At 46.7% G+C, this 26,515-nt stretch overlaps 10 protein-coding genes across 10 annotated transcripts; 3 read left to right on the forward strand and 7 right to left on the reverse strand.

Moving 5' to 3' along the window:
* Positions 1-185: 185 nt before the first annotated feature.
* I302_101419 (uncharacterized protein) lies at positions 186-642 on the reverse strand (the record flags this gene model as incomplete). The annotated part of the gene is made up of 2 exons (XM_019186805.1): positions 186-225; positions 302-642. 2 exons carry the CDS (start codon positions 640-642, stop codon positions 186-188), a joined length of 381 nt encoding a protein of 126 aa, XP_019049683.1.
* A 1,390-nt stretch (positions 643-2,032) lies between these two features.
* On the reverse strand, positions 2,033-3,359 carry I302_101420 (uncharacterized protein; the record flags this gene model as incomplete). Its single annotated transcript, XM_019186806.1, has 2 exons — positions 2,033-3,061; positions 3,309-3,359. 2 exons carry the CDS (start codon positions 3,357-3,359, stop codon positions 2,033-2,035), a joined length of 1,080 nt encoding a protein of 359 aa, XP_019049684.1.
* Positions 3,360-4,056: 697 nt separating this feature from the next.
* Positions 4,057-7,617, reverse strand: I302_101421 (uncharacterized protein; the record flags this gene model as incomplete). Its single annotated transcript, XM_065869287.1, has 9 exons — positions 4,057-4,527; positions 4,911-5,041; positions 5,147-5,509; positions 5,574-5,763; positions 5,868-6,049; positions 6,116-6,493; positions 6,614-6,765; positions 6,856-7,323; positions 7,454-7,617. The coding sequence occupies 9 exons, from the start codon at positions 7,615-7,617 to the stop codon at positions 4,057-4,059; spliced, it is 2,499 nt and encodes an 832-aa protein (XP_065725359.1).
* A 241-nt stretch (positions 7,618-7,858) lies between these two features.
* On the reverse strand, positions 7,859-10,562 carry I302_101422 (uncharacterized protein; the record flags this gene model as incomplete). The annotated part of the gene is made up of 8 exons (XM_019186809.1): positions 7,859-8,287; positions 8,427-8,925; positions 8,996-9,189; positions 9,251-9,366; positions 9,422-9,589; positions 9,663-10,044; positions 10,111-10,201; positions 10,309-10,562. 8 exons carry the CDS (start codon positions 10,560-10,562, stop codon positions 7,859-7,861), a joined length of 2,133 nt encoding a protein of 710 aa, XP_019049687.1.
* Positions 10,563-11,109: 547 nt separating this feature from the next.
* I302_101423 (uncharacterized protein) lies at positions 11,110-16,613 on the forward strand (the record flags this gene model as incomplete). The annotated part of the gene is made up of 16 exons (XM_065869288.1): positions 11,110-11,177; positions 11,243-11,384; positions 11,453-11,602; positions 11,673-12,035; positions 12,097-12,312; positions 12,374-12,583; positions 12,653-12,912; positions 12,971-13,119; positions 13,174-14,019; positions 14,094-14,521; positions 14,583-15,272; positions 15,388-15,474; positions 15,544-15,856; positions 15,931-16,196; positions 16,275-16,369; positions 16,430-16,613. 16 exons carry the CDS (start codon positions 11,110-11,112, stop codon positions 16,611-16,613), a joined length of 4,467 nt encoding a protein of 1,488 aa, XP_065725360.1.
* Positions 16,614-17,000: 387 nt separating this feature from the next.
* On the reverse strand, positions 17,001-18,297 carry I302_101424 (uncharacterized protein; the record flags this gene model as incomplete). Its single annotated transcript, XM_019186811.1, has 5 exons — positions 17,001-17,242; positions 17,315-17,579; positions 17,672-17,781; positions 17,866-17,922; positions 18,081-18,297. The coding sequence occupies 5 exons, from the start codon at positions 18,295-18,297 to the stop codon at positions 17,001-17,003; spliced, it is 891 nt and encodes a 296-aa protein (XP_019049689.1).
* A 488-nt stretch (positions 18,298-18,785) lies between these two features.
* I302_101425 (uncharacterized protein) lies at positions 18,786-20,147 on the reverse strand (the record flags this gene model as incomplete). The annotated part of the gene is made up of 7 exons (XM_019186812.1): positions 18,786-18,907; positions 19,001-19,087; positions 19,160-19,225; positions 19,298-19,376; positions 19,466-19,583; positions 19,715-19,959; positions 20,034-20,147. 7 exons carry the CDS (start codon positions 20,145-20,147, stop codon positions 18,786-18,788), a joined length of 831 nt encoding a protein of 276 aa, XP_019049690.1.
* Positions 20,148-20,793: 646 nt separating this feature from the next.
* Positions 20,794-21,406, forward strand: I302_101426 (uncharacterized protein; the record flags this gene model as incomplete). The annotated part of the gene is made up of 3 exons (XM_019186813.1): positions 20,794-20,969; positions 21,042-21,167; positions 21,277-21,406. The coding sequence occupies 3 exons, from the start codon at positions 20,794-20,796 to the stop codon at positions 21,404-21,406; spliced, it is 432 nt and encodes a 143-aa protein (XP_019049691.1).
* A 726-nt stretch (positions 21,407-22,132) lies between these two features.
* I302_101427 (uncharacterized protein) lies at positions 22,133-23,516 on the forward strand (the record flags this gene model as incomplete). The annotated part of the gene is made up of 5 exons (XM_065869289.1): positions 22,133-22,238; positions 22,301-22,581; positions 22,636-22,686; positions 22,783-22,928; positions 23,042-23,516. The coding sequence occupies 5 exons, from the start codon at positions 22,133-22,135 to the stop codon at positions 23,514-23,516; spliced, it is 1,059 nt and encodes a 352-aa protein (XP_065725361.1).
* A 323-nt stretch (positions 23,517-23,839) lies between these two features.
* Positions 23,840-26,328, reverse strand: I302_101428 (uncharacterized protein; the record flags this gene model as incomplete). The annotated part of the gene is made up of 10 exons (XM_019186815.1): positions 23,840-24,157; positions 24,225-24,247; positions 24,330-24,495; positions 24,586-24,711; positions 24,790-25,017; positions 25,140-25,436; positions 25,555-25,652; positions 25,757-25,877; positions 25,948-26,029; positions 26,111-26,328. 10 exons carry the CDS (start codon positions 26,326-26,328, stop codon positions 23,840-23,842), a joined length of 1,677 nt encoding a protein of 558 aa, XP_019049693.1.
* Between the last annotated feature and the right edge of the window lie 187 nt (positions 26,329-26,515).

A 26,515-nucleotide genomic window follows, 5' to 3' on the forward strand; every position in this document is an offset into this window, starting at 1 on the left:
CGATCAGCCCTCATTAACATCGCTTCATCCTGTCGGAGCTTCAAATCCTGCTCACCCGGTATCATCTCTTCAAGGGACTTAGCACCCGCAAAATCGACGAGTACTAGATGTTTTTGGGAGTCTTTCGGTTTGTTCTGTCTTCTCAGGATATGCCAAGTCTTGGCACAGCCATGCGCTACTCGACCTCATCTGGGAAGCTTCTCATAAAGACGATCGATACGTTGACTATAAGAATGAGGATCGCTGGCTGTCAGCAAGGTATCATAGAGTAGATCCGAGAGAAAAAAGTGGAGAGACTGACCATTCTTTCATCGAATATTCGTCATCCAAGAAATCGTGCGGGTTGACTTGTTCCTCCAAATCTTCTAAGAGCATGACCCTCAATTCCAACATCTCACTGGCCGCGTCCAAGCCAGGATGGGTTCTGACAGATTGAGATACGAATAATCCGTAATATCTCGGTATGACCGTCCCTTGTAATTCCACGAATTGATTATAGATGGCATCTTCGTTATAGGCTGCCTTGACAGCTGATGCCACAACATAATCCATATTGGAGGTATAATTCGCTGCGAGACCGTCGTCCTCCTCCCCATCTTCCAGCCAGATCGGATCGAACGTATTGGGTCTCATCACTTTCATGACGACCGGGATGTGATGAGAGTCACGAGTCGTGATAGACAAAGAGCCACGATAGATCTCCCATAGTTTCCCAGTGTATATGTAATCCTCGATCTGGATGCAGAGAGCTTCGGTGACGTACGAACGAGCGTGGTACAGTAATGTTCGGGTGGCAAACTCCTTGACGAACTATATACAGTGCATCTGATAAGTTATCTTCCAATACACATTTGCATACATAAGATTCAAGTTCGTGTACAACAACGATATGATCCAGGATAAGAAGATAAGCCTGCGCGTATTTGCCTTTTCCATATGAACATGAATTTGTGTTGAAAGCTTTATACACATAGAGGACTGTGCAGTCGTCTAAAGGCATTGAACTTGTCCGTTCAATCACGAGGAAGAAGGGGAGGGATATCCACTCCCCGGGCTTCGAACATTATCAGCCGCTAAAAATCTTCATCCAATTTGCATTTGGAGGGGGGGGGGATGGGGCATGTTGATAGTGGGTGTACGGATATGGGTATCACTTATTTGACAGAACTATATTTAGGCTACTGTGATGGTTGACTCTAGTATAGGGAAATAGAAGTTATATACACATCTCTCTGCAGTAAATGTAAGAGGTTATGACACGATCAGATTGAGTGGACTGAATTAGGTTTGGACCATACAGTAGTACGCACAAACCATCGTGCTCCCTTCTCTCCCTCAGACCCCACTCCACTTTAACATCGCCACACTGTCTCTTGGCATGCCTATCGGACACACGACACATGCCTTTCCCCTTTTCGTTGTCACTCCTCTCTCTCTCCTTGCTCCATTCCCCCGGAGACCTCGTCCTACCCTCTACCCTCACGCTTCTCCTCTTCCCTCATCTTATCCCCCCTTCCCAGCCCCCCTGCTCTCCCCTTCCGCCCTTGCTCCCCCTCTCTTCTTCCTTCTCGTCCTCGCGACCTGCGTTTCTTCTCTTCTCCATTCTCCTCCTCCCTCCTTCCTCCCTCCCTGGCCCTTGTCCTCTCCTCCCCCCCCCCCCGCTCCCTTTTTGTCCCTCCTCTCCCCTACCACTCTCACATTGCCCTCCTCAGAAATATGGTTCAGTCAACTTTGCACAAACATGCTATTGCAATCAAGACCATCCTCTGACCATAGCTTACGAAATACCGCCGAAGACTCTAAGCCGACACAAACACTCAAAGATACACGATCAGTAATTGTGTGCCAACACCACATTAAGATAACCGTAACGATTTCATATCTCGTACTACTAACCGGGTATATAGTATATCAAAGCAACAGAGCAAAGTAAATCAATAAAAAGAGAATTGTCCTAGAAATGTAGTTCGTTAAAAGGTAAGGGTGATACAGGGGTATGGTAAGCTAAACAAAGTAGTGAACTAGGTTTAGATTAGATGAAGAGAGCAACGAGACCAGATACAAAGGTCGCTCCGACCATGACTGATACTCCGCTAATACCGTTCTGTCCCACAAGTCCAAGAGTGGATTGAGCAGATGAAGAGAAGTTCTGTGCCAAAGCTCCAACCTCAGATTTGATAGCGTTGATGAATGGGACTCCACAAGTGGAGTTGATAGCGTTCCATAAATCAGATTGACCGCCGAGGATAGGGGATTGTTTCAATCCCAACGCATAGGGGACTTGAGTCTCCCATCGGACATAGGCTACCATAACCTCTCGAGTGCATGGTGTACAGAGGGCTGAAGATGCCATGGAAGGTTGGAGGAAGAGGAAGGGGAGGTTGGTAGATTTGTAGGTGGCTGTGTTGGGTTTGATAACCGTTACCATGTTCACATTCTGGGCTTCGTTGTCTTGTCGCTTGTCGAAGAATCGTTTGGAAAGGGAAGAAGCAGCTACGGATACTTCGATTACGAGGTGCTTGGCGGCGTATCCAATGGGGTCGGCTAGTTGTTGAGCAGTAGCTGCCAAGTTGGAGAATAACGTGGCGTTGTTGATTCCCGTAGCAGCGGCGGTGGAGTTGGAGGAAGAAGAGGAAGTAGCGTTCTTCTCAGAAGCTACGATCTCGTTGACGCAGTATTCCTGGTTGGAGGAGTTGATTGAGCATACAGCTCCCTTGAGGGGATTGACAACGTAGAGGATATCGTATAATTCTCTGACGTCCGAGTTGTACCCCGTAGGAGAGGTGAGTTCCTCATTACATTGTGAATAGAAGTTGGCCAACCATCCTCTGATGGTGGAGTCGGAACATCCTGCATTGCTCTTACAGATGGATGCGAGGGTGTAGTTGATCGAATCTTCGGTCAAGTTGGTTTGGGCGGTAGGTGAGAAAGAAGCAGTGGCGTTGATGAGTGGGGTCACACATGATGAGAGATTGCCGTCGCTGTTTAGCGATTCAAGGAAGGTGGTACAGGATGAGGTGATGTTGGAGGGGATGAGGGATGAGGTGGTGGTGGTGTTGGACTATTGTGGAATATCACGTTAGCTTATCCGTCTCCATTGTTTACTAGCAGACCTAATCATCCTTTGAGTGTCAATTTTGACCGTATCGACTACTACTCCACACTCCGCACAATTGTAGCATATCGCCATTCCCCAATTATGAGCCCCCAACCCGACAACCAACATCATAGTATTCTAGGTCGCAACCCCGAACCGACAGTATCCAACAACCCTCCGCATAGAGCACCCAATGAGAAAGCATACTCACCTGAGCCTGAGTCAATCCAGCAACAGCCAAAGTCAAAACAGCGTACTTCATCTTGACTATTCCAAGTTGTGAGGAATGTGATGTGTTTGTTGATACCTATCTCGCGTTGTTTATCTTGAAGAGGGTTTATCGAGTTGTAGTCGTTGGTGGTGCTATTGATGTGCGTCGCTGACGAGGTGAAGGAATGTATGATTAGAGTGAACGTATAAGTGAACTATAATGTGAGCTAGTGACAAGTGAAAAAGTAATGTTGAGATTAGAGGAAAGATGAAAGAGCAACCAGCCATAACACCATAACCCATAACAACAATGAAAAGCGACAGAGTGAAAAACGGGGGTCCTTGCACCAAACAACAGAATCAACAGTACAACTGTGAATGTGGCACTTTTCTCACTCGTAAGCTAGTAAGCCCCGGCCCAAACATCAGAGTAAGACAAGGAACGGGTAAAAATGACCCTGAAACACAAACAAACACACGGATCATCTCATTTTCACTTTGCTGCTCTCCTACGTCAGTCAAGCAAGAGTGGCAGTGGTCAAACATTACCAAACCCCAAAAACCACGTGTGGTGGCTCATGCATACATATATGCAACAAAGAAACGGTGCCAAGCAAAGCGACTGTAGTCCATCTCCCGTAGTTGCATATGCGATATTAATTGACAACAATAGTAGTCCACAGTTGGCATATACAGTACTGCATGCATACTTATACACTTAGTAACGCTATATATGCTTCTGAAACTTGCTATAAGAGCGAATCTAACTCCCTCCCCGACGAAGACTTACCCCTCCTCTCATTCCTAGGGGGCAATACGGGCCCACCCTCGCCAGCTGACGGGGTAGATCGTCCAGAAGCAGGACTCAAGGGGCTCTGTGCACTTGCTCCACTCAATCCCCTAGCTCGAGAAGGTATACTCAGAGGAGCAGTTTTGCCCACTCTACCATCAGAGGATCTATCTCGACCAACGGAAGTACCGGATCCTTCCCGCTGCAAATGAATCCCACTATATCCAGAATCGGATCTGCCCAAGCTGGGCGCATAGCCTGAGCCTTGTCTTCCCATGGTGGGCGCTTGAGGTGAGGGCTGGTGAAGCGTTGATGAAGTTGTCGCAGGAGTGGTCGTGTTGAATATTGGATGGGGGGATGACGCAGTGGGATCAGATTGAAGAAGTGTCGATAGGAGGTAGGTGAAATCGAGCCCGACGTCACGTAAGAGCTGTTCGAGAGGAGTAACAGAATCAGCACGTTGTCCTTTATACTTATGGTATTCGTTCTTTCCTCTGCGTGTGCCCCTATCTGTTCACTTTCCCACCCTGCTCGCCACCCACTTCGCCTTGTATGTCGCCTCAATTCTGCCTTTGGTCTGCCCGTCTTCACCTCGATATCTCTCTCTTCTCCCAGATCCCTCCTCGCTCCTTATCCTCCTTTCCCCACCCCAGATCCATATGTCCCGTTCTCGATCTCCTCTTCACCCCGCACTATTTCGTCTCCTTCTCACTCATCCCTCCTCTCTACCCGTTTGCTCTCTCCTCACATGAGGACCGTCGAACGTGATTGCGTTCGCCCTACATACGGTGGAATCAGACAAAACAAACTCACCTTCCTATTATGCGAGGCAGTCACCCTAACACACTCATCCACCACTCCCTGCTCGACATTCGGCGCGTACACCTGTCTTCTAAACATGTCCGAGAAAGTTTCGATCTGCTCTTTCGCCCAGGTTATAAATCCTATTCAAGTACAAGTACACCAGACACGATCAGCTTCATCTTTTGCATTGTCGTCCGATAATGAGAAAGCTGTTCAATATGTAAAGAAAGGGAAGATCAACCCACCCGAAGCCATCCGATTCTCCTTAAACGCATTCATATACCAATCGCTCGTATGCCTTATAATCGTAAAGCACACCACCGACAACTCCGAGACGTAAATTGATATATCTCCTTCACATTTGATCGATCTTATCCTTTTGATCATGAGTTCCCTTCGGGATTTCAGGAAGGTATCTTTACCCATATCTGAGCAATCCAACCTGTTGAGATACGATATGAGAAGTGAAGTATTGGTCTTTCGAATTTGGGTGGAAGAGAGATCATGGAGGATTTGGTTGATTAGTGTTGGGGTGAGCTGGTCTAGTCTCGTGGAGAGGAGGGTGAGGGCCGAGGGGTTTGAAGAAACTGTTTTGAGGAGATCACGACCTGTTGTACCGAATGACAAGTCATCAGCATACATACTGTTAGTGGTAGATATGGTCATACTCACCCCTTTCTACCAACTTCACAGCCTCTTCCCAATCCCTCCTAGCGATTGCCATAGTCAACTCATCTCCATACTCATCTATCCATCTTAGATCTTTCGAATCTGCCATGCTCATGCCGATAGTCGATAGGGGTCGACCGGGACTCATCAAGCTTGGTAAAGCTGGACTACCAGTAGATGGACCACCGGGTTTCTGCCAAATTGACAAACGTATTATCAACCATTCAGCTCTTCCGCAGGTCTCTGAAGTCACGCCTGTGACCGAATTACTTAGGAGAATGGGAAACATCAACTCACCTCACCATGCCACATACTTTTCCTTCTTTCCTGCTCCTTTTCACTTTCTTTTCTTTTCTTCTCGCCCAATTCCTGGGATACTTGCCTGAACGCAGCCAAGAGCGATTTTTTGTCTTCAGGCTTTGAGGTCCTGTAAACGCATACTTCCTTCCCTCGACGTATCTTCAAGGCATTAGTCAGGTCTGTTACGCATCATGAATCAGCTGGTACTCCTATCCCGACCATCCATCAAAGGATGAAAGACCCACCCCCACTATCTTTCACATCAACTACGACCAAATCCGCCAAAACCCAACATCGTTCCGCCACCATCCTCCCCCTCTCCCTTTCTCTCTCCCTCTCACCGCTCTCCCCACTGGTCGAGGCCGGTTGGGCAGATTTCAACCTCCTCCTTCCAGCAATCAACAACAGATCATTCAAGAGAAACATCGATACGTTCTGTTTCGCCTTGTATGTCGCCGCGTTCAGCTCCACAAAGTTGTGAGTCTCAAATACGAGGTGTCGTCCGGGGACTAATGGGAGGTATTTCTGAGATCCCTCGACGGTGGACCAGAGTTGGGTGAGTTGGGATTTGTATAGGTTTTGGAGGTCCATGACTGAGTTGCGCTGTGTGCGGCGTCGCTCGACTAGACATTACAGAGTTAGTGCATACACATACTATATTCGGAATAGCGTAATATCACAAACGAGAGTATGGATACGGTCATGAAGATGATAGCCTGATCGAAAAGATCGGGTCCACTTACCATTCCCGCTCTTATCCAACGTCGGTGCAAGGGTATCTTGCATACCCATAAGCTGAGGCAGATCTTTCCACTGTCCCAACAACTCTTTCAAATCGAGCATATCATTCTCGAGAGTAGAGATCTCTTTAGAAATAGTAACAAATTCCGCATAGCTACGTACACATTATCAGCATCGATCATCATCACATCCCCCATCATAGAATAGAGTAACCGTGCCCGACAGGCCAAAAAGAGTCACTCACTGCCTAAACACATTCTTCTGCATCTCCCGCTTATTACTCCCCCGTTCTCTCATAACAGCCGCCCTAAACCTCTTCTTCTCCTCCTCGTCCGCTCCCGTCAACGTTCTTCTCAGATAATCGCCCAAATCAAACCCCTCATTATTCAGTTCCTCCAAATCAAACTCCTCTTCCCTAGTCATATCCTCTGCTCCCCTCCTTCGTATCCCCTCTTCGCCCGCCAGAAGCCTGGACCCCGCGCCAAAGCCTGCTCTGTTTGTTGTATCTACCGGTGAAGTTCCGAATCCTGACTGTTTGAATTCCGGCGAGCCGAATTGATCAAAGTAGCTTTCACCTGCTGAGGGGTCGTTGGGCGTGGAGATGGGGAGAGGGGTAAAATCCGCTCCGCCGTATGGGTCTGAATCGAGGAAATCACCTTGGCCTGGAAGTGGGGGGATGTTTTCGGTGGGTAGTTGGTCGGTACCCATATACCTGGTGTTCAAACTCAATTAGCATCGTTCGATTACTGTATCACCACTGCTTTTTGCGTTCGTGGTGAAGTATCATCTCAAGGTAAATCGAAGCGGGTGCAGCATAGCTTGAGCGAGACAGTCTGACCCACCTCATACTCATCCGCTTCCTAATCTTATCGCCCACTTTTGACTTCCTGGCATCCCTCTTCTTATCGTTATCACCAGGTAGAGGTGGTCTCGGACCAGATTGAATGGGTCCTCGATCATTTTGTGTCTTGTGTATGGCAGCGGAGGGTCTTCGTAGTGATGCCATCGTGCTTATTTCCCCGGCTGGATGATAGGTAGATATAAGAGTGTTAAGTAAATTGTGATATGATGAATTGGGTATGAACATTGTCCCATGACACGGTGATGATGCAACACCACTTCTAACGCGGTCACCGGGTAACATGCAAAAGCGGAGATCGCCGACCAAGTCTGGAAGTACAGCAATCTCAATCACATCACTCTATATATCTGTACGATCATCCAATACGTCCAGCCTAGACCTACGCCTACGCCGCCCCCAACTCAGCCAAAGTCTTAACGAACGCCGTCGGATTAAGTATCTCCGTACTCCCATAAGTGATCTTCTTATTCCCACTCCCCCCTTCTCGTCTGTTGGCCCATTCCATCAAATTCCCATATTCCACATAACCCCCACCACCTACAACAAATACAACACTCTCATTATACTGTTGTCTCCCCTTCCCACTTGTTGCTCCTCCCACGGGGTTCCTACCTCTCGTAGCTCGCGGGTCAAAGAAGAGATAATCATCTGTATCTTGTAGTGCCTGGGTGGCAGCTGTTGAGGGATCCATTAAAGCCTCAACGAGCCTGGTGATTGTTAATTCTTTTCGGGCTGGTAGGAAGTTCTTAACGCCTGATATGATGTTATCGAGGCCTACACCTGTTATACCTCCTTCTCGGAGTCTGTCTGTGATCTACACCATCCAGCAAATATGATCAGCCTCTGATTTTCCGTCCACGATATTGAGCGGCATTTAACAAGTTAAATAAGGTAGACCATGATCAGGGCGTCTGAATAGATTAGATCGAAAGAGGAGAAGCAGATCTACTCACCCTATTGCCCAACGCACTAAACCCTCTCGTCCATTCCCCCCCACCCGAAGCCTGAGGTTGAGCAGCAGCAATAGCAGGCTGCGAAGCCATCATCGTCATCCTCGTAATCTCCCTAACCTTCTTCACATACTCCAGGGCATTCACATCCGCCCCAGACTCTTTCAACATATTACTCAACTCTGCCAGATCCTCCTTGGGAAGAGTATCCATCATCGACAGGAAATAAATGATCACTAATCGAAGTTGATCTTCAGGCGTGGGATGAGCGATCTGATCAGGATCGTCCGTCTGTCCTTTGAGGGTAGAGAGTATTTGCGCTTTACTTTGTTTCGAGGCTGTTTCCTCCACTTGGAAGAGGTTGTCTAATCCTCGTTCCTTGATGGATTGCAGGAGGGCGGTGGCGATGTTCATATGTGTGTCTAGGGTGTGTTTACGGGCTGTGAGTTCTGGAAGAGCTGTTATGGCTGTTTTCAGATTGGCGGTGTTGGATGAGAAATCACTGTGAACATCATGATCAGCTAATTGGCTCATTAGGAATATCACCATTTCATCATGAAAGCAGAACCCACATCTGAGCAACATCATTGACATCGCTTATACCTGTCGAACGGGTGATTTCAGCCGCATCAGACTTATATCTGCTCAATTCCGCGTCTATATCCTCTGCCACTTGAGGGAAAGGATTTCCTGCGTTCTTCTCCCAAAAGAAATCTTTCGAGTCGATATCGTAAGATTTCTTTTGTAATCGACCGTTTTCGGGTGACTGGGTGAGCCGAATCATGAGCTTATATGCCAAAGTGATCACCCGACGAGCGATGACTCACCTCTACTGTGACCCTGTTCAGCTTCATATCCAGGACATCATGCACTAAAGCTTGATATGTCCATGAGTGAGAGAGCATAGGGATCAAGTCGACGTTTCGATCCAAGATAACAAGCACTACAGGTATGCTGGGTTAGTTTTGAGCGCCAATCACCGGAGACAAACAACTAACAAGGTCTCTGTAAACTGTTTAAACCATCTACGCCATATGCTCCATCTCTAGCTGCTCCACCACGTTGAGATGCGTTGGAAGCTATATGATCTCGCAGCTTTGCATCCAACTTCCTCGCTACCATTTCAGCAGCATTTCCACGGGGACATCGAATGATAGGAACGAAGTCTGCGGGTGAATACGTTATCAAGATTGTCCTCGTGCGCGAAAATCGAAGAGATCAGTGTAGAAAACAACTCACTCATGGTAGTCACCACACTGAACAACCCCTTCGAAATCCTCTCAACCTCTTCATCAATCTCCAATTCCCCAGCTTTCGGGTCGTTCAGAACCACATAACTTGGTTTACCCTCCACCTCCTTTTCCTTATTTACCACCGCTTTCTTATTCGTGGTCGTACCGTTCGTATCATGCTTGATTTCTCTCCGAGGTAACAATGAGAACAGGTTGGGAGAGGGGACCAAGAAGTCTAAGAATTGATCGTGGACTGAGGAGATAAGTTGACCGGTACTTCCACTTGGGTCGTTGGATAGGATCAAGGAGGCCAGTTCCTCGAGTAATGATCGGGGGAGGGAGGAGGTGAATGATAAGTGGTATGAAGAATATAACGGAGGGTTGAGGTCCTAATCAAACCACACAATATCAATCAGTCCAGATTCTTTGTCGAGAAGAATGGACTGGTCACGTACCTCGGCGATACGTCGTATATTGGCTAGAGTGGGAGAAACGAAATATACTGCTGGGACATCTGCCAAAGGTGGTCGGGCGGAATGTAATTGCCTATACACACATAGAACAATCAGTAATGCTCACCATCTCGTTTCCCTAAGATATAATGACCCCGTCGATACGAGGAGAGCTATGAGAGAGATGGGTTCAAAACCCACATATGCAGCGTGACCCCTTGCTCCCTCAGATCCTGAACTCTCAAACTAGTAGCCAATATATCTTTACTCTGTTCATCCAGTATCAATACCTTCCATACCAGCGGTGCTTGTGAGTTCTCATCGAACGTTGAAGAAGGAGTGGAAGGTCTGGGGAATGGTCCGGTGGATGAACTTGAGGCGGGGGGTGGTTGGTTCAGGTTGAGAAGGGTTAGGAGGGCATTGGTCTGGGATTGGAGGAGAGTGGGACGCGACATAGTGCCAAGGGTTGCTTGGGTCTAGCGATGATGAGATGTTACTGCAACTATTCGTCCTTGGAAGTGATGCGGTATGTTACGGTTCAGGTTATACTATCGTGTTGGTATCTTACTCGCTGTCAACATCATTGTTCTCATCGTTAACAATACACCATCCATCATCCGAGCTGTACTCGCAGCTGCCAACGTCACGAACCGGTGGAAACATACAAAACATACATATCACCCTCATTTAAGACCCCGCTTGAACTCATTTACGTAATTTGACTCGACTAGCAATTATTTCAGAAAGCTGTAGCTAGATGTTGTCCACCTGCTCATCCTGTAATGTAATTTTGATCTGTAATTTTGATCTGTCTTCTGATACTTCACCAACAGAACGCAACCTAGCTCATCTCACACTCCCTCCACCCAACTCCAGCCTTCTCTCACACCTTCTCAGGAAGCCGGAAGTCGTTCGCAGAGGCTTCCGGACCAACTTTCCGCTCTCGTCAACACCTGACACCGCTCTTAACCTCCTCCTCCTCACGATCAAACCTCAATCAAAATGGACCCCTACGCACCTATCGATCAAAACGAGAAACGATACGTCTCCTCGGACGTACCTAGGAGAATGTGAGCCTGTACTTCGGTCAGTGTGCAGACGAGGTGATGAGCTTATAAATTTCTAATTGTGACAGCAAACATATCCAATTCCAACCTTTCACACCTAAAGACATCGTCCGAATATCAGAAGTACAAGTGAATCACCAGGATCTGTATCAGCTTCATGAAGATGGAAGTAAGACCACCTCTGCACATGGACCTTTGGACGGTCGGATGGTAAGCTACGAGTATCCTGCCTTTGAATTGGACGATTGACAGCTGATATCGCTGTGACTGAATGATAGGGCCCAAACGAAAAAGGGAAGAAATGTCTAACATGTGGTGAAGAAGCTGCAAAGTGTGTAGGACATTATGGATATGTCAAATTAGCACTACCAGTCTTCCACATTGGATACTTTAGACCCACTATCAACATGCTATCTTGTATATGTAAAGTGAGTCTTCTTCCCTCCTCTCTACCAGTCCCGTCGATCGTCATAGCTGACTTTGAGCCAATGTGTGTAGACCTGCGCAAGAGTCCTCTTGCCTCAGAACGAAAGGTCAACCTACCTCAAACGATTCAGAAGACCAGGTCTAGAATCCCTTCAGCGGCAGTCTGCCTCCAAAGCAGTCCTAGCATCATGTAAGAAGAGGAATATCTGTAATTATTGCGGTGCAGCAAATGGAGTAGTCAAGAAATCAGGTCCACTGAAGATCAGTCATGAGCCATATCGAGCGAATAAGATGGCAGCAATGAAGGAAGAATGGATGGGAACGTTTAAAACTGCTGTAGCAGATAATTCGGCTGTGGCGACTCACTTGAATAAAGCGGTGGAGGATTTGAATCCTTTGAAAGTCTTGGATCTGTTTAAGAGAGTCACAGCGGAAGTGAGTTATCTTTGCCCCTCGAATCGAGCGCGAATAGCTGACCTACTGTTGACGGTGATAGGACTGTGAATTACTATCACTACATCCTGATATAGGTAGACCTGAAGATTACATATGGCAATATATCTCAGTACCGCCACCTTGTATCAGACCCTCAGTCGCTTCAGAAGCAGGAAACAACGAAGATGATTTGACACAGAAATTGTCGGAGATAGTAAACCTCAATAATAACTTGTCTCTCATGATGGACAAGGGTCAAGGTATCGAGTCAATCATGGTGAGCTTCTCGGGTTGCTGACATTTCATCTTCGGTGGTAAGCTGATAATACCTGATTTAGACGAATTGGGAAGCTATGGGTCAATCCATAGCATTATACATCAACTCTCAAGCACCGGGTATGCAAGCCATGGCGGCAAAGCCTATAAGAGGTTTCGTACAGCGGTTGAAGGGTAAACAAGGTCGATTTAGAGGAAATTTGTCTGGTAAACGTGTGGATTTCTCTGGTCGTACGGTCATTGGACCTGATCCAAATTTGAGAATAGACGAGGTGAGTTGACACCTTTCCCACTCTTTTGGAACGATCGCGTGGTCGTAACTCATTTCTTGTTATCTTTAGGTTGCCGTTCCCGAAAAAGTCGCCGTGAAGCTATCATATCCAGAACGAGTGACCGATTACAACAAGGCGGCTATGCAAGATGCTATAGTGAATGGATCAAGGTTACATCCCGGTGCGAACATTATAGAAAGACGGGGTGATAATGGCCAACCGCCTATGAGAATAGCATTGCACGTTATGAAAGATAAAGAAGCCAGGAAGAGATGGGCGAGGGATTTGCAGATTGGTGATATTGTTCATCGACATGTGAGAGATGGAGAGTGAGTGCACTTCCTATCGTTTGAGAGTGGTTCAATTTTAACGTTACTTCTCATCTAGCATCGTTTTGTTCAATCGACAGCCGAGTTTGCATAAGCTTTCCATCATGTGTCACAGAGTACGAGTGCGGCCATGGCGAACATTCCGATTGAACGAGTGTGTATGTAACCCTTATAACGCCGATTTCGATGGTGACGAAATGAACTTGCGTAAGCTTTATCTTGCTCGGCAATGAGGAGCAACTCAGCTTACATCTGCAATAGACGTACCACAAACCGAAGAGGCGCGTACAGAAGCCTTGGAATTGATGTCAGTAAAGAAGAATTTGGTGACACCGCGTAACGGAGAACCCATTATCGCTGCTATCCAGGATTTCATCACTGCTTCGTACCTTCTCTCCCGACGAGATCGATTCTTCGATCGACAACAATTCGCTCAAATAGCCTCTTACCTCGGTGATGCCAACTTACCTATCGAACTACCTCCTCCGGTCATTTGGAAACCTGTTCGTCTGTGGACCGGTAAACAGATATTCAACCTCCTCATGAAACCCAACAAATCATCTCACGTACTAGTCAACCTAGAAGCGAAATGTCGAACTTTGGTGGATCCAGCTAAATCAGACAGATTTCCACCTGACATGTCACCTAACGATGGTTACCTGGTCATTCAGAATAGTGAGATCATGTGTGGTGTATTTGATAAAAACACCGTAGGAGATGGAAAGAAGAATTCGGTATTTGGTGTCATCTTGAGGGACTATGGACCTGAAGAAGCTGCCAAAGCAATGAACAGACTTGCTAAGCTCTCTGCAAGATTTTTGGCCAACATCGGTTTCTCATTGGGTATCAACGATGTCATTCCTGGACCGGTGTTGTTCGAATCGAAAGATGCCAAAGTTGAAAGGGCCTATGAAGAATGTGATGGATTCATCGACCTGGCCAAGAAGGGTAAATTGGAGAATGCCCCTGGATGTGATCAAGAAGCCACGTTGGAACAGAAGATCTCAGGTACCTTATCAGCTGTCAGAGAAGCTGTAGGTAAAATTTGTATGCAGGAGTTGAGCAGGCATAACGCTCCTCTTATCATGGCTACTTGTGGTTCTAAAGGTAGGTTCAGCTATCTTACATATGGCTAGCATGTCGCAAAGAGGGTTTAGCTGATTTCTGCATTATACTTGCAGGTTCCGTTATCAACGTTGCTCAGATGGTAGCGTGTGTAGGTCAACAGATTATTGCTGGTTCTCGTGTACCGAACGGTTTCCAAGATCGATCGTTACCGCATTTCAAGAAAAAGTCCAAGAATCCACCTTCAAAAGGTTTCGTTCGAAATTCTTTCTTCTCAGGTTTGACACCTACAGAGTTCTTGTTCCACGCCATCTCAGGTCGAGAGGGTTTGGTCGACACTGCGGTCAAAACTGCTGAGACTGGTTATATGGCTCGAAGACTTATGAAAGCTCTGGAAGATCTATGTACCCACTACGATCTGAGTGTGAGGAACAGTGTCGGTGGTATTGTGCAATTCCAGTATGGTGACGATATGTTAGATCCTGCTTGTTTGGAAGGTGATGCGACGCCCGTGGAATATGTTAGAAGTTGGACACATGCTTGTGTAAGTGTAGCTTCAAGGTCAACATTATGGTGCGGAAAAGCTGACTCGTTATGTATTATAGCGAACTGCCGACCGATCTGGTAAAGCCTTGTTACCGTACGAAGTTCGAGAGATAGCTCAACGTATATATCCCGAATCAATTGTTCCCCCTTCACCTCAACCTCACAAACGAGGCCGAGGTAGAAAAGTGATCAAAGAACCCACTCCACCACCTATACCAACCTTGCTAGAAGGATGGGAAGGATGCCATGAGAAATACCGAGAAACAACCTACAACTTCATCATCGACAAGATCGTCAAGACCATGGTCAACCAGCGAGTGGCCAGAGGTCTCCCAGACGCAGATGATAAAGCCATGGCAGAGGAGTATGAAGATCTCCTCGTATCTTCCGATCAAGCCATTCGACAAGTCCTTGAAAATGCCAATAAAGTTACGGAATCTCAACTGAACTCTTTCCTCGAGAATTGTCGGATTAGATATTTGAGAGCCAAGATCGAACCTGGAAGTACGGTCGGTGCGGTCGGTGCTCAGTCGATTGGTGAGCCTGGTACGCAAATGACTTTGAAGACTTTCCATTTTGCTGGTGTTGCTTCCATGAACGTCACGTTGGGTGTACCCCGTATTAAGGAGATTATCAATGCTGCGAAGGTCATTTCGACGCCTATTATCACGGCGGAAATGAATATCCCAGAGAGTGAGACTGCTGCTAGGATCGTTAAAGGTAGAATAGAAAGGACTGTTTTGGGTGATGTGAGTCTTGCGCCTCCTTTTCATCTCTTTTTGGCCACAATTTGAAGGACAGGAGAGGGGTATAGCACCTGTGAGAAGGTTTTGCTGATGTCTTGTTTGCGTGGATTATGGATAGATTGCATCGTGTATTGAAGAAAGTTGGACGAACGCAAATGCTTATATTGAGATCCATATCGATATGAAAGCTGTTAGAAGATTACAGGTGAGCTTAAGCACAACTATCGTGGGATCTTAGGATTGAGCTAACATCGATCGTTTGCCATATGATCAGCTCGAAATAACACTAGAATCCATCAAATGGTCCCTCGTCGCAGCACCCAAGCTCAAGATCCCCGAAGGATCCATCCACATCTCTGAGAAAACCTCGCGAATCAGATTATGGATTGACGAGCCTGCTAAAGATAAGGAGAAGACTGGAGGGATCTACGAGCGATTGAAATTCCTTAAGCGGGCTATTGCGGATATCCAAGTCAAGGGTTTACCCTCGGTCGATCGAGGTGTGGTGACTAAGGATGAGAAGAATGATAAGATTCATAGATTGTTGGTTACTGGATATGGGCTGAGTGAAGTGATGGGTACTGAGGGTGAGGATTTTGTTCCATTCCCTCCTCGTAGAAGGGTTACGCACATTGAATGATGAAGGCTAATATCGTCACAGGTGTCGACGGTCTCAAAACCAAGACCAACCACGTGATGGAAACCCAAAAAGTACTAGGTATCGAAGCTGCCCGATCGACGATTTATAACGAAATCCAACATACCATGAGATCCCACGGAATGTCCATCGACCCCCGACACGTCATGTTGCTGGGTGATGTGATGACGTACAAGGGTGAAGTGCTGGGTATCACGAGGTTCGGTGTGCAGAAGATGAAGGATTCGGTGTTGATGTTGGCGAGTTTCGAGAAGACTACTGATCATTTGGTGAGTTACCTCTTACTCTCGACTATTGCGAGTTCCCATTCAATATCTGATAATTGCTGATATTTTCATTATGCTTAGTTCGACGCATCGCTCTTCTCGAAGAAAGACGAGATTCAAGGTGTATCAGAATGTATCATCATGGGTACACCCGCACCAGGATGCGGTACTTCTCTGTGAGTGTCCAGCTTAGCTTCGATATCACGTTAGTAAGTGAGCTGATAACCGTCTTCCAGCGCATCCATCGTAACCCCCGCACCGTTCTTACCAAGGAAGAAACCGCTCTTATTCGAATCAGCCTACAAGGCAGGTCAAGATCGGATTAAATCGTTTGATACTGTGCTGAATGGGATGGACGTGAATTATAGTGGTGCGATGGATGGAATGATGGGTGGTGGAATGGAGATTGACGTTTATTGAGATCTTGAATAGTCATTCTTTCTTGGACGGGGTGATCTTCCCGCCTGTCCCTATCGTTTCTTCGTTTCATATCTTCTTATGGGTTTCTTTCATGTTCTGACGATTATTCATGATGTAAAATATGCATAAATAATATATATTCCATCTAGTCCAGTCCAATCCAAGTTCACAGGGCAAAGTGAATTGAGTATGATGTATTTGTATTTGTATTTGTATTTGTATTTTGTTTATCTCGATCAATGGGTGACCAGTAAAGTGATGGCATTGAAAATCTACTCTATCCTAATCTACAGATACTCTAGTGTATTCAAATCGATATATTTCACTACCTCATCATCTGGTACCAGCTCTTGACAACCTGTTACCGTCTCGAACAGAGTGTATCACTTATACAGCTGGAGCGAGTACCGGGGCACCAGTGGTAGCGTTCTCAGCATCAGTACTAGTAGAAGTAGCATTTGCAGCTGGAACATGCCCTTGAGATTGAGATTGACCACCTAATCTTTGATCAATCTCCAATTTGACTTTTTGGTACACCTCGTCGATTGGGGGAGAAGAGTCGATCTCTACGACCTTTCCGAGTTTTCTATAGTAATCAACAACAGGCATAGAAGTCTCCACGAAGGTTCCTATGACAATACACATCAGCACCTATCCCCTTCTCAAGTGAAGTGAAAACCCAAACTCGCACTCGAACTCACTAAACCTCTTAACAATACTCTCCTTATTATCATCATCCCTCCCACTGGTCTTACCCCTCTCCAACAATCGTTCCAGCAAGATCGCCTCGGTAGTAGCGAAGAAGAGGACAAACGAAGATTTCACGACTGATTCATCGAATTTCAAAGCTTGGTCCATCTTTCGAGGGAAGCCGTCGATCAGGAATCGGCCTTGGCCATTTGACCAGGCTGATTCGGGGAAGGAGGGTGGGGAGGCGAGGGTGGAGGACATGGCGTTTTCGAGGAGCTGGGCGGGTGGGTGGGTCAGACAAGTTATCACGTCAGCTCAGCTTGACTGTGAGACCTTCTGGTACAGTGTGAGAAGCCGAGTCGACCCACCTTGATGGTTACCTCTTGAGGGACGATCTTACCCTCCTTGATGTACTCTGTGATGAGCTCACCGTACGTTGATCCAGGTCTGTTTCGCTCTTCTCTGAGGAGATCTCCGGCTGAGCAGTGCAGGTTGACAGAATTCAGTGTTGGGACCACGGCGAGGGTATATGTGATATGATGAATTGAATACTATAACTCACCTGAGAGATGCTTGAATCCATAATCTTTCACCAACCTCTCACATTGAGTACCTTTACCTATTCACCGTATTGACATGTCAGCTCGTATCCTCTTTCTCGAGCAGCATCACAACCATCATACTCCCCCTCCCCTCCTTCGTAGTGATCTAATCTGACTTCCATACAGCTGTCTTCCTTTCCTCCGAACGCGTCAACCCAATCCCAAACACACTCACCAGCACCAGGTCCCCCCAATACGAAAATCACAGTAACCTTTCCTTGGTCAAACACAGGCTTGTCCGATAAGACAGCAGTCTCCGGAACAGCCTTGGCGTCAGGCTCAGAGGGGTGAGCGGGGGCATGCCCCTCTGGATGAGGGGTGGGTGTAGGGGCAGAGGTGGATGAGGGAGAGTCGGATGAGAAGACTGCTTTGAGCTTGTCGATGACTGTCATTTTGTGCTGCGTTGTGTTGATGGAACGGGTAGGGAACGATGAAACGTAGAAGAGGATGAGGGCAAGAGGGAGATGTAAAGTAGGTGTTGTGGGTGATGAATGAATGTGAGTTGTGAATTGGTGGTGTTCAGTGCGTTTCATCTTGAAAGTGGAGCAACGAGCATCAACACACTGAAAGTGGCACTTTCAATTCAATTCATCCCCTCATCCTTCTGGTTAGTCACTCAAAGTCATCCTCGTGTAGAATGGGGTTATACTGTACATGCATGGTAAATTGTTTGGATTGGGTTGATATGAGTTTATACGTGATGGATGTATGTATAACACTAGTCTGCTATGTGCATAAAATCATAGTCCCCGATCAATAAGATGACATTGACTCGGTCTCATCGGACTGGTTTTGATCATGGCAAATCCCCTCTTGCCCAGACTTTTGTAAACGGGCTGTAATGATCATCGAGGAGACCGCTAACCTTAAAATCACCCCTTCAATCTTCCCTTCCCTTCTCTTCCCTCTCTGCAGCATCCTCCAATGCCCGCTTAGCCATCATAGCTAATACCTCGGGTTTATCGGCGAATTCAATCAGACGTAGTCTCAGAGCGTAGCAAACTATGAATATAGCGTTATATCAGCTTATATGGTCTGTCAAGTGAAAAGGTGCAAGGAAGGTAATGGAATGGTTTAGAGCAGTGTTGTACTCACCCTTCTCTATCTTCTCTAACGATCGGGTGGTCTCTTCCTGCTTTTTAGATAGTTTATATAACATGTGTGGTGGTATTCCATCGAAGTCTACGTTGATCTCGCACATCAGCTAAATTATCCTCTTTGGAAGAGCTGAGCAGAGAGTTGAGCACGACTTACGCGCTTTCACTGTTCGCACAAACTCGCAAACCTCCAAAGGTGTATTATGATCGCCTGTACTTAACGCTAGAGCCATGCAGAAATATCAGCATCAAGCTTGTTGCTGCTAGGCATCATAATACCAATTGGTAAACTCACCATTGGTAGCATATCTCATCAGCTCTCCAGTCAGGTCTGACATTCCCAGTATGTAATCTTCCGGAGTGACGATGACCAACTGCGATAAATCGGATTACACAGGTCAGCTACAATATTCTACACGTTTCGAGAATGGGGTAGCTAAGCAAGTGAGTCGACGATACGTACAGGTTCACCAGCTTCATCCGATAATGTCTTTTGCACCGCATCTAGGGGAACTAGCGATTTATGTTCGAGGTAATAGAGGAAAGATAAAGCTTCGATGTATTCTTCCAGACCTGGTGATCTGGATACGATATCGAGGATGATTAGCTCTCAAGCCTGAGCAACGACAACGACAACCAAAGCAGTATTCAAGCATGCCAAGATCGCTCTTGTTATATGTTCGCATGAATCTGAGAGGAGAAACCTACTCACACCTGTCTATTCCACCTCCAATACCCTTTCAAAGCCTCATCCCCTTCTCCAATACTCTTCAATTCATCTTTGATCTTCCCGAAATTCACCCATATCTCCCTTTCCTTCGCCCTTCCTTCCCTGAGGCATTTATCCTTCTGCTGTGAAGAGGGAGAAGTGGCATTTCGGTGTAGGTGGAATATGAGTTTCTTGGATAGTTGGGTTATGGATCGGGATAGGATTATTAGACGTTCTCTTCGCTCGTTCTGCCCGTGACCACAACATCAGCTGCATACCCTACTTCTCAATCAACTTATAGAGCGTGGAGACGATCACTCACATCTGTATCCAGCTCCGCTCTGTACGATTCGAACGTGCTCATCAAATGCTGTTTCCTACTGACCCCAACCGAGGATTCACCCTCGGAAGGCATCAGGACATCGACATCTGCCATTTTTGTGTTGCTGGGTGATTTGTGCTTGGGTGATGAGGGTGGATCTGCGGGACGGGTACGTGGTGGCATAAGAGATGTCCTTGTCTTCACCTCCAACCTTGGGAATGTTTTTGAACAGGATGACTTTGACCGTATCGTCCATGAATGTGAGCAGATTGACGTAAATGTTGGATGGGTGAGACGGACAAGTGAGATCAGAAATATCCTCGGACATGTTCCTAATCTCCGTCTTCCAGAACGTCATGCACGTGAGTGATTTGCTAGTTCAGGTATCGGATGGAACAGGAATCTAGCGTCTAAGGTACGCTAATCTTAGTGTGTATGTGTGTATGAGTAACATGATGATGATGCTTATTCCACCCGTCTACGCCGTTCAGTGCATCAAAGCGGTGCATCAAGTGATCAGCGTGTGAATAGAACAATGAATGACGAATGCAGTCAGTCGAGTGGAGTGGAGCGATGACAACGGATCATAATGGATACACTAGCATAACCGAATCTCACCGAGTATATAGAGTAGCAAGGTATATAAAGAGGAAAGAGGTGTTCAGTCGTTATTCGAATCCTACCCAGCTTACAACAACCAAATACAATTCAGCATCACCATTCGTAGCACACATACATCGCAAACAGCACAAATCACATCATGTTCTCCATCATCTCATTATTCTTCCTCCCTCTCTTATCTCTCACTCTCATCCACGCCGCTCCCCTAGTATCTAGAGTTGACGCAGTAGAATTTACAGGTTATTGGCCTGAGAAGTTTGTCGAGATTGCAGGGTATAATAAGGGCTGGATCGATGGATCTGGTAATTATACATAGTGAGTTGACTTTACCATACATATCCTTGTGTCGATGCGGTACAAAGCTGATCTCACTATGTGTTCGCATAGCACCGGCATCCTCACCTACCCAAATCAGAACACTACCAACGAGACTATCATCTTTGAGAACCAAGCTATCAAATCTTACATCTACCATTTCGGCGATATCGATGCATACCCATTTAACAGTAGCTTGTGAGTTTATCATACTTCTTCACACCTATATCTTATTTAGTATCCCTCGACTCGATGGGATGCCTTCACCCTTGATCACCTTGCTGATGTATATGATATCAATCCTCAGCCAATTCCGAATCGAAGATGCTGCCGATTCCACCCTATTCGACGAATCTCCAGTCTTACCTATAATCTCAAAAGAGCAAGCTTTCGGTACTCCCTCTGCTAGCGCTGATGCTCCAGCCGAGACGGCTTAATCGACGGAACTAGTCTTCCTTGAACACCAGTAAGACTCGCCAGCCATTATAATCAGATGAAGTGAAGAAGGCACATATAACAGCACCAAGTATAATCAGCATCGTGATCACAACATGTCAAATTGAATTAAGAAGAAGGACCGAAGTATAATCATTAGCACTGCAGTCATATATAAAGCATAACATATAATTAGCATGTATTCTTTCCTGCAAACCCATCACTCATCCAGGCATGACAACTCGATCACCGCTCATAATTCATAGCCGGGAGTCGCGATGGGATTTCTGGTCCACAGAGAAATCCGTTGAATAGCATGAGCATCATCCAATGCACATTGTGAATCCCATTCGCTGTCACTCATTCCCAATGTGTCCCCGCCGGTAAGCTATACGGCTCTCAACAATGAATCATGCATGAAATCATCCATGTCAATACAGCAGTTCGTGAGCTATCTTTCCGATCTCTCGACATTTGATGGTCGATCGTGCCTTAGTCGGGATAAGGGTAACTGCAACCCGACGATAGGTAGCTAACCGGTTCGTCATCGTAATCGTGCATCTGTACATGTAAATATGAATGAATGAATAAATGGGACGAGAGATATAATAGCATATGTATCTCTTAGCCATTCGAGTACAACCTTCATTCATATTCAATCATCAACACATTCCCTATCTCTCCTATCTATCAGAGTCAGCATCCTTTAATCCACTCACTCAACCACGATGGACTACGCCTACGCCCTGCTCGATAAAGGTTATATCCCCGATTCGGCCCTTCGACCTGTCATCCGGCAACTATGCAGGAAGAGGCTGCGGGAGATAGATCATGGTGAGTCGAGTGTCCTTCACCCCTTCCGACCCCTTATCACCTTAGCTGAGAACATGTTACAGGTTCGTTCGGCGCCAACCACACCGCCAAGATGAGCTTCGTCTCCGACCTACACACCCGTCCCATCGCTACCCACACGTCCGAAGCGAATGAACAGCACTACGAAGTCCCCACATCCTTCCACGCACTATGTATGGGACCCCGTATGAAATATTCCTCATGTCTCTGGGAGGGCGAAGATCCCTCCGGAAAGAGCGTGAAAGTGAAGACTCTCGCTGAGGCTGAGGATCTAATGTTGGCTAGTTATTGTAAAGCCGCTAAACTTGGTAGAGGTCTAAGGGGAGTGGGGAATGTAGAGGATGGTGGGGAGGTAGGGAAGGAAGGCCAGGGGCTGAAGATTTTGGATTTGGGGTGTGGGTGGGGGAGTCTGGGGCTGTTCTTAGCTGAGGTGAGTGGGTTTATTCAAGGGGGAGGAGTGGGATGGAAACGGTAGAATGGTAGAATGTGTGACCTCGAGCTGACCTAATTTCCATTGGTTTGATAGCACTACCCCCTCGCTCGAATCAAGATGCTTTCCAACTCGCGCACTCAAAAAGAATACATTGACTCAGTCGCCGCTGAAAGGGGGTTCAAGAACGTCGAGGTGATCACTGGTGATGTGAATGTGTACGACTTCGAAGAGAAGGAGCAGTAAGTCCCATTCCTCTTGTCACACTCCAACTATCCCACTTCACTTAAAACCATCCATCACAAACTGTCAAAGAGAACCCAAGAGACACAGCTGATACACTTGACATGTCCAGATTCACCCACATAATGTCCATCGAGATGTTCGAACACATGAAATCCTACTCCCTCCTCCTCAAAAAAGTGTCCACATGGCTCCAACCGCACGGAAAACTATTCATCCATATATTCTGTCATAGAAGTCAGCCATACCACTTCGAATCAGATGACGGGTGGATGGCTCAAACATTCTTCAGCGGGGGTACCATGCCGTCCTTTGACCTATTTACATATTTCCAGGAAGATTTGGTGTTGAAACACTCCGAATGGATCAACGGGGTGAATTACAGTAAGACGTTGGAAAGTTGGTTGGTCAATCAGGATAAGAATGGGAAAAAGGCGATGAAGGAGTTGACGGATGCGATGGGAGAGGAGGAGGGGAGGAAGACTTATTATAGGTTTAGGGTGTTTTTCATGGCTTGCGCGGAGTTCTTTGGGTTGGATGGGGGGGAGACTTGGGGTGTGGGGAAGTACTTGTTTGAGAAGAGGTAGATGGTGGCTGGGTGGTACACTTGGTGCTGAAGATATTCGGTTGAGGTAAGCAGAGATGAACAAGAATAGATGGAATGCAGCAAAATGATACATGATTATGAGAATAAAAAACGATTGCACCGCAGTAAAAGTCTACTCAAGTCTATCAATCTATACTCGCCAACTAGCGCGATACGCAGAGCCCTTCCGTTGGTAAAAATACTGATCGTCCCTCTCCCTCCGCTAATGAGAACAGTCCTTCGCAACCTCCAACTAATCTACAATCTGACCAACAGCACGGATATTCCCCCTGACCGCCAACCTCTTGTGATTTACCTTGTGATCTACAGCCTCTTCCCCCTCACACTAAGACACACAACCGACAAACAAACCCCCCCAACAACCACAAACCCAAATACACTCCGTATACTATCGAGATATGCCAATTTAGCTTGTATCTTCAGTCGCTCGCTCAAAAGCGGTAAGATCTCTGCAGGTTCCTGTATGATCTTCTGTACCAATTTGGTATTTCCGGGTATTCTCGAGGTGAGAGAGGAAAGTAGGATGGTCTGTTGGATACATGCTGAGATGGATAGACCACATACTTGTCCCAAGGCGCGAGCGAGGTAACATGCTGAGATCGCTAGTGAGAGTTCTGAGGGCTGTGCGAGATGAACGAGAAACAGGTCAGTGATGGGTTGACGTATGATGCGGGTATGGGGGACTTACCTCAACGCAAGCTATGAGTGAGGCTGAATAACATATGCCGTCTCTTGTCAGCCATGGAGTCAGGAAGAAAGAGGCGCACGATGAGCTAGTAGGGCTTCCACTCACTCAGCAAAGTCGTAATAGTCACTCCGCCTCCCAAAGCTCCCAGGGCCATCTCGATCCACAACTCATTCTTATCGGTCTGCGGACCCCAGAAGAACGCGATGGACAATGCCTGGAGCCACGGGATGAATGAGAATCCAGCTTGGAACCATTTGTATTCTCTCCAGTACTACGCAATCGATTGCCGAGCATCAGCAAATTGAGGTATATAAAGTGTACTCGCCTCGAGGTCTTTCTAGTATATTTCGAGTAGACTCACCTTCATGTGCCATCCTGCATATAACGAGCTCAATGACCCTACGACCGAACTGGGTAATAACAATAGACCAGTATCTGAACCGTTCAGTCCTCTGGTCACGTGCAGGTAGATAGGCTGCATGTAGAGCTGTACCACCAGCGCAAGGTCAACAATCGAAAAACCAACACTGACTAGTGGGGCAAGGAGGATGAAAGAACTGCCCACCCTCGAGAAATTAGACATGGTAGTCAAGAAGAATCCAATCAATATCAACCTGGGCTGCGGCCTCGACAACATCGTTAAAGGTAAGATCGGGTGTTCGGCATTTTTCTCTACCCAGATGAATAACGGGAAAGTTACGAGTGATATGGCAAGTAGGGATAAGGGTAGAGGGTGGGATAAGGGGTAGTGGGATGATGTCCAGAGTGAAGATGAGGTGGAGAGTGATGAGATCTGTATGTCGTTAACCGTGTATCAGCTATACATCCTCAAAACACCTATGGGATCAGGGTCAGATGATCCCCTGCTCTCGAGGCAAGGGTTGACATTGCTAGATCAGACTCGACAATACTCACAGCAATCATCAACAGCGCACTCCCCATCCAATCAATCCCTTTGAATTTCTCCCAAGTCGTCTTCCCACCCACATCCTCGCCCTTCTCCCTATCTACATTAACCTTCCAAACCACAAGCAACAAGGCAAATACGACAGGAGGGACTTGTAGCCAGAATGCTGCTCTCCATCCGAAACGATCTGAGATGGCTCCTCCCAGGACTGCTCCGAGCGCTGAACCGGCTCCAAAGAGGAGGTTCACTCCGCCTTGGTATAGGCCTCTGTCGGCGAGAGAGACGAGGTCGGAGATGATTATTGCCTATTGCACAAATACAAGTATCTTCGTCAGCATGAGTCCTCGATCTGAATGTGAGCCGCAGAACAGTTGGTCGAGATTATACAAAAGTGATGAGATGAGTCAGCAATATGGGACATACAGATACTGTCAATATTCCCCCACTACCCGCTCCAGCGACCACTCTCGCAGCGATCATAAATCCCATGGTGGGTGCTATAGCGCACATGATCGTACCGGCTATCGCGATTCATCAATAATCAGCATAATCTCGTTCAGCTTGCAATGGTCGACGTGGTATCTCAGCCCGTTTGGCATGGGTATCGCTTTAGAAGGTAGCTCACTGAGGTATAAAGTAACAGCCAACAACATGACACCTTTCCTTCCCATGACCTGCGCAAGTCTACCATACAACGGCGTCATAGCTGTCAGACCCAACAAAAAACCAGTCCCAAGCCATGCAGCCTATCCCAACGTCATCAACACGTTAGCAGGGGATAGATAACACAATGGGTTTTAAGAAGACGTGACATACCAATGATCCAGCATGGAAGTACGATCCAATTTCAATAGTCAAATTCGCAACGATCGTCATCCCGAGGGCACCGCAAAATACGCTAAGTCATACAACGTATCACAGACATCATCAGCTCCTCTTGTATCAATGCCATCACGCTTACAGTGGTTGACACACTCACGCAAAAGCCAGACCCAAGAAGATGGGCCAAATCTCCCTAAACTTCTTGCCCACTTTCTGGATCTCTACTTTCTGAGTCGGTCCATCTTCCACTGCGCCATAGTCATTCTGGGCATTGATGTCTTGCACTGTATCTTCCGAAGATCTCGAAGTGGATGAAGAGGTTCGTAAGAGACTTTGACGTTCGTGGGGTTTTGTTGCTGTTGCTGGTGCTGTCATATCGTAAAACTCGTTATCAAGGAAAATCAGTCACGCTAGAATCAATAATTGATAAAGGAATATGTATAGTGCGATCGAAGACCCCTTCCGATAGTAATCCAAGAGGAATAGAAAGCAACAGAAAATCAACAAACAATGCAATTACACGCAGACAAAGACTTGACTGTTCTTTTTTCTCTTCATACGT

The sequence above is a fragment of the Kwoniella bestiolae genome, chromosome 1 (genome assembly GCF_000512585.2).
Source record: "Kwoniella bestiolae CBS 10118 chromosome 1, complete sequence".
NCBI classification, from domain to species: Eukaryota; Fungi; Basidiomycota; class Tremellomycetes; order Tremellales; family Cryptococcaceae; genus Kwoniella; species Kwoniella bestiolae.